The sequence below is a fragment of the Pelmatolapia mariae genome, linkage group LG9, assembly GCF_036321145.2.
Source record: "Pelmatolapia mariae isolate MD_Pm_ZW linkage group LG9, Pm_UMD_F_2, whole genome shotgun sequence".
Lineage (NCBI taxonomy): Eukaryota > Metazoa > Chordata > Actinopteri > Cichliformes > Cichlidae > Pelmatolapia > Pelmatolapia mariae.
In genome coordinates, this window is record NC_086235.1 from 22,640,407 (window position 1) to 22,648,069 (window position 7,663).

A 7,663-nucleotide genomic window follows, 5' to 3' on the forward strand; every position below is an offset into this window, starting at 1 on the left:
TATTGCTCACCAGTAACTACTGAAAAACAGGCCTCTAAGCAGGGAGTGATTATTGGTAGCAGTGGCTGCAGTGACTCCAGACATGCTTGCAAAAGTATGGGACGAGTTTGACTATCGTGTGGACTAATGCCGGGTGTCCACAGGGGGACATATAGAGCACTTGTGAAAATTTTGTATGTAAAATATACCAAAAGTTTTTATGTCCATTACTTTAAAAAATATAGCCTTTTGAAATTTTGAGATTCTGTTTGATACACACTTATGAGTTTGTTAATTCAATTTAAGTCTCTCACCACACTGATTTTATTTCTACCTGTGACACCCTCACAGCATTTTATTTAACAAATAAGTCACATAAAAAACCAAAATAATAGTTTTACTCTCTATTTAAAAGGTACAGTATAAGGCAAAGGGCCTGAAATCAAACAAAGCCAGGATGAAAACAAAAGGTGAATTCTCTTCATCTCAAAAATGACTGGAGATTAATCTCTAACCTCACACACACTCATACACTTTGTCCACTTCACCATTTCCCTCTCTGTGTCAATTGATCCGTCGGCTCTTTGCCTTCGAGCTGTTGTGCAGAGCCGCTCCCTCTTTGCAGTCACATTTTCACTTTATCTGTTATTGTTGCACCTGTCAATCTCTTGCTGGTTATCTACCTATCTGAACATCCCTTCTGGGATCAATAAAGTGAAAATGAAAAAGGGGGATGGCAGCCTGGTCGTTAGAAAGGCTGTCCTTCAATCGGATGAGTCAGGTTTAAGTTCCTGCATCTGCAAATCCTCCTCCCCCGACACTGAGTCCGTGCAGGCTGCAGGGTCACTGTAGCTGACCTTGATCTCTGACATGTCTGTGTGGAGTATCTGTCTGATCGTCACTGTGTGTGTTGTTAATGTGAAGTATAAGAAAAGGCAGATTTAGAAAATGAATGGCCTTTTAGAAAGTAAGGATATTGGTGAAAGGGTCAGTCCTGTAAAGATTCATCCCAGCGTATAACCCAGCACCAGTACTGGTTATTTTACCTTCACTGTGGTGCAGCTAAAACAACAAGTGGGCTAACAGTGTTGACTGCAGACTGTGACAGGGCTGAGTTTTATTTCATTTGTGCAATTTTGAAGTCTTTATTTTCTCACACAGGTGTGGAGAGCAGTAAATTGAAAATTCAGAGCGGAGCTATTACAGAATATCTGGAGCAGGAAATAAAAAATCGCTGCTTTTTCTGTTCCCTCTCTCCTTCTCTTTCTCAGTGGTGAGCATGTTGAAGTCTCTGCACCAGCTCCAGGAGGAGAACAGGAGGCTGGAGGAGCAGATAAAAACTCTGACCATGAAGAAAGAGAGACTGCAGCTTCTCAGCGCACAGCTATCAGTGCCTTTCACACCTGCCACGGCCTCCTCGGGTACACAGACACTCTTACTTACTTACTTAGAAATCAAGGTGAATGATGCACACCAGTGAGCCACAGCACCTGCCTGGCATTGTGCAGGTCTGCTTTGTGTCACTGAAACAGCTGCACCCCCATTGATTCGCAGTCTCCACAGTGCATCTGAATGTGTTTTGTGGTATCAGGCATCAAGCATGGCAGCAGGAGATCCTTAAAATGTTACCTCCATGGACTAAAAAAAATATCACAGATGCTTGATCAGATTGAGAGCTCGGGAATTTAAAGGCCAAGACGACACCTTAAGTTATTGTTTAAGCAATTTTTGCACTGAGGGTGTGTTATATTTCTGAAAAAGGTGACAGTCCAATACTGTTGGCATGAAAGGTTTGAATGTGGCCTGCAACACTATTTTGGAGGGTGTATGAGTAACAATCATCATCACCCTGCCTCTGCCAGCTTCCCTTCCTCCCATAGCACAGCCTGATGCATACATGTGTTTATATCAAAGTTATTCAGATTCTTGCACCTGCACATTTTATTTTTTTCAGCTTTAAGATCTGACTGAGCTACTCTCTTGTTCCCGATCCAAAAGATGGATTGTTGCTGGCTGACGTCATTTAGCACAGAAAATTTCTAGAACTTGAAAAGCAGGTTTCACATTTTTAGACTAGACCTACTAAGACATGTCTAACCTTTTGGTTATCCACAGATGTGAAGGGAGCCCAGCCGGGAGCAGCTGACTCATCTTTACCTGTGGCGACTCAGGTAAGGACAAATTCATGGTTTGACTCCTGGCTTGAAATCTGTAGTCACCAGAGTTAATTTAGTTTGTGTTTTCGAACTAGTTTTTATGTTTTGTTTTGAATTCTGTTTTGATTTTCCAGAGTGGGTTTATTTTTAGTTAGTTTTTATTAGTTTCAGTGTTAGTTTTAGTCTTGAACACTCAGTAGTTTGTTTATGGCAAATGCCAGAGGCAAGATTTAAAGTCAGAATAGAAATTGCAATATAAACAGAACTTTTTGAAAGTAGTTGACTCACAGGCTTGTAGACTTTCAAAGCTTCAATAAGAATGTCCATCAAACCCTCATTAAGACAGTCTGTGATGACAAATTCTTTTATTCTATTTATTCTTTAACATTGTAAATTAAGCGAACTATAATGATCGCTTTATTTTAATGTCAAAAAGGTGTGAAATAACGCATGTCCCAATTAATAGGCCGCATCCTTCGGAGGCTACATTTGAAGATCGATTATGTCACAGCAAGGCGATGAAGGCTGTCCCAACTCGAAGGCTGCTCCAAATGCGGCCAACAAATGCGTCCTTCATCGGGTGTATCCTTGGTGGCCCAACCTATCCCAGGATTCATAGCGCGGCCCAGCCAATTCCAGTTTCCAACAATAGCGGCAGCTACTTAGTTTTAATATTACTCTTATTACTTTTTCTGGGTCACCAAATAAACTTTTAAGATGTTTTCAGGCGAGAATGTAGCTGTGTAAGCTTCAAATATCTGGTTGGTTTATCAAGACATCACATATTTGCAAACGTGCTTCGATGTTTTCGAAGACGTCTGTTACCCACCAGCTCGATTGCTGACCCGGTGGTCAAGGCTCACTAGAGCCGGCAAGAACAGCAGACTCCCGGCACATCGTTTTCAGATCCCCGCGGTCTTTCACTCAGGTTAAACATGATATATAAGTCACTTAGATAACTTAAAATTTTTATTGTTTGGCTTTTTTCAGTGTTTTATTTGTTCCTGAGTAAATCGGTTTGGCTGAGATTAAAGTTATAGTTTCCACACAGTTGAATATATGTCAAACAGAAAACACAGAAGTGTGAGATGGTAGAGAATTTACTCCAGTGTCCTGTAATTATATTAGCGAGCGAGGTACAGACGGCTGAGTTTATTGAACTCCCCCGAGACCCGAAAATCTCCCCCGAAATGTGAAGGCTAGACGGTCCCATTTCACAGCCTCGCACTTCCGGCCTTCTAGGTCTTTGAAGGACCCGGCCCATGTAGACCGCGAAGGCCTGGTCCTCTGAAGGATGCAGCCTATGAATTAGGACATAGCTACAGATTCTGAATGCAGGACTCGTCATTAATGGGAGTCTCTTTCTGGTCCTCAGGATAGTGCATCTTGTGGCGGTCACAGCAGTAGTGGTTCCACCTCCTCCCTCTCCACGCCTCCCTCGGTGTCCCAGAGTCCACCTCAGCCACAGCTCAATGGGGTCGCCTCCGTAGGGGCGACCCCGGCTGGGTTGGGCGGCGTGGCGGGGCTAATGGGGGCTCTGGGCGCAGGGAGTGCGCTGGGCATGGGGGGAATCGTTGGGGCTCTGAACGGCGTGATCCAGACGCCGGCCGGCACCTCCAGCCCTCACACACACACTACAGGAGCAGCTACAGGCGTCACTTTGCCCGTCAATAACAAGTATGGCTGTTTTCATCTTCCTCTAATACATTAAGCGCCCTTTTCAGATTAATAAAGCGTCAACACTGGGATGCGAATTGTGTTGGAAGCCTTTGATGATAATAAAATCAATACATGTGGTTTCACATCACCCTTCCCAACAAATTGGTTGACTGTCAGCGAGTTAAAGAGCTCCAGATGGGTGTCAGTAGCTTCACATTTTCAAGGCCCTTTCACATAAGCACATAGTTAAGTACTGAAAATGTCCGGGAATATGTTTGTCTCGGCTTCCCAAGAAGTTTGAATGTGAACTTTATTGCATCCTCTCTTCCTCTTTGTGTCTTTTTGCTTCCACGATGGATTTTAGCAACTCGGCAACTAGTAAGACCAGGTGAGGCAGAAGCTGGTGCTACTTCACAAACCGCCATAGCTCTGTTTTCATCGGTGTGTCAACTTTGTGAAAAAATGCTGTAGTCATGCATGTTTTTTTGAGTTTGAATCTTTTCTTGGGTTTTTTGTTTGTTTTTTTTGTTTGTTTTTTGAAGCAAAAAAAAAGCTCATGTTTTTCTTTATAACTTATAGAAACAGATAAATGTTTATATTTTCTGTCACTCTCACCGTCACAGACCTCTAATGTTTTTTTAAAAAAGTGTGCTAAACAGTCTGATACTGTGCAGGCAGAGTGTTAATTGCGTTTGTCTCACTGTGAGTGTGCTTTGTCTCCTCAGTGCGGCGCGAATCGGCCTGCTGTCTGAGCAGCAGAGATTGCTCCTGCAGCAGCATCAGCTCCACCAGCTGCTGTCCTCACAGCCTTCAGTGGTACTATACACACACACACACACACACTACGCACATTTGATTACTTACTACTATCACACACAGTTAAACACACACAAAGACACTGAGCGACAATTTTCTTTTGGACGATGGTCTAAATCACCTAGCTTATTAACTCTTCTTCTTCTCCTCTTGTCCACACATTTTCCCCTGCTTTTTATCTTCTGTCTCACGCTCTGTTCCCCCCTCCATCCTTTATTCGCCCCTTCAACTCTTTTCTTTAATGACACCTCCACTTAATCCTCTTTTTTTTTTTTTTTTTATAAATTTCCTCTCATTCTTCCTCCTTGTTTCCTCCCTCCTTACATCTCCCCCTTCCTCCCTCTGCTCCCCAGGAGCAGCAGCAGGTGTTGCTCTACCAACTGATGCAGCAGCAGGACCTCCAGCAGCTGCAGTCCCTCTCCTCCTCTGCCCAGATTCCCTCCATCCCACTCTCTTCCGCTCAGCTGCCCATCAACAACTTGCTGCCCGGCGCCCAGAGCCAGGGCCAAGGCACCATCACCGCCAACCCCTTCCTGGCGCTGCAGCACGCACACGCCGACACGCATGGCTCAGGGGCGCAGAAGCCTCGGCTAGCCGAAAAAGCCGTGGGCGTCGGAGGGCAAGAGAAGACGTGACGGCATATGTTCTTTTTGTTTCCTTTTTTTCTTTTTATTGTTTTGGTTTTTTTTTTTTACATATATATAAATATATATATACATGCGCAGAGTTTTTTGGGATCAGCCTGTTGGTCAACTTTGTAGGTTAGTGATGAGAACATCTGCAGGAGAGCAAAATGTGCTCATGTTAGATATTTGTTTCCAGCGGTGTGTTAAAGCATAACACACACACACTCTCTGTGTGGAGTTATACAGAAGACTGTCTGTAGTTTAGGTTCTGATCTCGACACCACGTTTTGTGTCATTTTGTATTATTTATTTGATTTAATGACTTTTTAGCTGCTTTGAGTCCTTATTTTGATTGCTTTGTCTACTTAAAGATTTTTTTAATTATTTAATACTGCTGGTAGTAACTGAACGTGTGTTACTGTCAGTACGTAGCACCAGCGGACATGGTGTGTTTGGCCTCTTCTCTCAACAGTTCAGTTGACTGACAGGTTCCCAGAAACTCTTTTTATTTCTTCGGTGTTTCCTACTCCGAATCTTGTTCCGGGTTTTGTTTTGGGGTTTTTTTCCCTCTCTCTTTTGTTTTTAATTAATGTTTTTGTAATGGTCTGGTCTCTCTGCTGTTTCACTCTCTCAGGGGCTTCAGCCAAACCAGCAGTTGTGCTGCAGCACACAAGCTGGCACACACACAGAACTACAAACATTTAAAAAAAAAAAGAAAAAGAAAATGGCAGCAATATATGATTAGGACAACAGTACAATTCCTTGTTATAGGACTTACCAGTCGTAGATGTGTGATTGACATCTGTCTCGCAGCAGTCCTAGAGGGACTATCAAATGAGGAAATGTCCCACACGTCCTCAGTGCTGCCTTCTCTCCCTGTGTCTCCTTCCCGCAGTTTGCGTACATCCATTAATGTCCGTGAGCCAAGCCTCGTATGGTCACCACAGAAGCCTTGCTTTTGACTGTCTCTTCTCTGGGCCAGATACAGGAGGATCATTCGGGGAAAAGAAATGTAAAAGAGGAGAAAAACAAATGATTATTCAAAAAAGTACGTTGAATGTTCACAAAGATGCTTAAATCCACGTCACACATCCACTTTCAGAGATAAACCACGCAGTTAGTTATCAGCAAGTGGAAGTGATTGCATTTCATCTTCCCGATTGAGCCTCCTGCTGCACCTACCTCTCAAGCAGGACCAGCCTATCAGGACCTAAAAGGCCGACAGCAGCGGCCACTTAAAAACCCACAACAGTCAGAACTGGCCAATCAGGGTCCAAACCCAAGTGCCTGAGGCCAAAGGAGGAAAGTGGGATTTTGTTTTTTTTTAAAACAAACAAATATATATATATTAAAAAAAACTTGGTCACTCTACCCAATTTTTCACAGTGCTACTGGTAATGAAGCTGCGTTGCTAAGGCAACAGATTACAAAAACTTGGTCCATCAGGCTGGACGTCTCTTTAACAAAACTAGGAACTTTTATTCTGCTGCATTCACTAATATCAAAGCCAACTTTGTGTTGTGCTTTCTATTTATCTGGAGGTTTTGTGTAATGGGCATAAGATGATATATTTTAAAAGCCCACTTGTTTTTGCAATTTAGCATCATTTTGTACTACTGTGTAAAGTTTTTTTTTTCTTTTGTTCCTCTGTTCAGTCTAATCTTGCTGTAAACCCTTTTAATGATTTCTATTTTTGTCATGTGTTTAAAGCTAGGAGCTACTTATTAGTTGGCTGATTTGGGAGGGGATGTGGTTGTGTATATAGGTGTTTGTAGGGGAGGAGGAAGTGTGTCAGGGGGGCGCTTGGTGGCACAGTTTTTACCTCGTTAAGTGTACATAAATCTTTCTCATTGGCTGTTGGTTGTACATAAGTGATTATGATTGGTCGTGCTGGTGTGAAGGAAAGCCAATGAAGCCTCAGTTCATGCGTGTGTGAATCTTTAGGACCAGACAATAAGGTTGACAGTGACTGGACACAAAAGTATTAATTTATTTTTATATGTGCAGGGACATTGTGTTTCTTTTTTTTCTTTTCTTTTTTTTCTTTTTTTAACGTTTTGCACCATTTTCTTGATGGAAAGTCATTTTATACTCTGGGCACCATGTTTTCATCTGTGCACACATTTTGTTGGATAAATTTTGTAAGAGTGTAAAAAAAAATTGGTGGGGGATTGACAATGTATTTAAAAAAAAGAAAAAGAAAATTAAAGAAACACTCTGGTTAAGTAAGACCAGCGTTTGGTGTTTGTATCAAGGTATCAGTAAAAAAAAAATGCATTAGACTTTTACAGTTATGAAGTAGGTTTATATCTGAACTGACCGCATCATGTCACAAAATTCAAATAATCTTAATCATGACAATTCAGTTGAGCTCCGGAGGAGTCAGATCATGGAAGTGCAGCAGACAAATCTCCAACTCCTGTGTGA

At 42.4% G+C, this 7,663-nt stretch overlaps 1 protein-coding gene across 3 annotated transcripts in view; it reads left to right on the top strand.

Annotated features, from left to right (window-relative positions):
* Nucleotides 1-5,318, top strand: part of mllt10 (MLLT10 histone lysine methyltransferase DOT1L cofactor) — a 45,843-nt gene extending 40,525 nt beyond the window's left edge. For 2 of the 3 annotated variants that reach the window (XM_063483801.1, XM_065471657.1), the window contains 6 exons: nucleotides 1,251-1,400; nucleotides 2,095-2,150; nucleotides 3,511-3,812; nucleotides 4,159-4,182; nucleotides 4,520-4,610; nucleotides 4,964-5,318. In XM_063483801.1, coding sequence (XP_063339871.1) covers nucleotides 1,251-1,400; nucleotides 2,095-2,150; nucleotides 3,511-3,812; nucleotides 4,159-4,182; nucleotides 4,520-4,610; nucleotides 4,964-5,245 — 905 coding nt within the window. In that variant the 3' untranslated portion in view covers nucleotides 5,246-5,318. The remainder of the gene's footprint in view (nucleotides 1-1,250; nucleotides 1,401-2,094; nucleotides 2,151-3,510; nucleotides 3,813-4,158; nucleotides 4,183-4,519; nucleotides 4,611-4,963) is intronic. The other variant, XM_063483802.1, reaches the window with a different exon arrangement.
* Nucleotides 5,319-7,663: the final 2,345 nt, after the last annotated feature.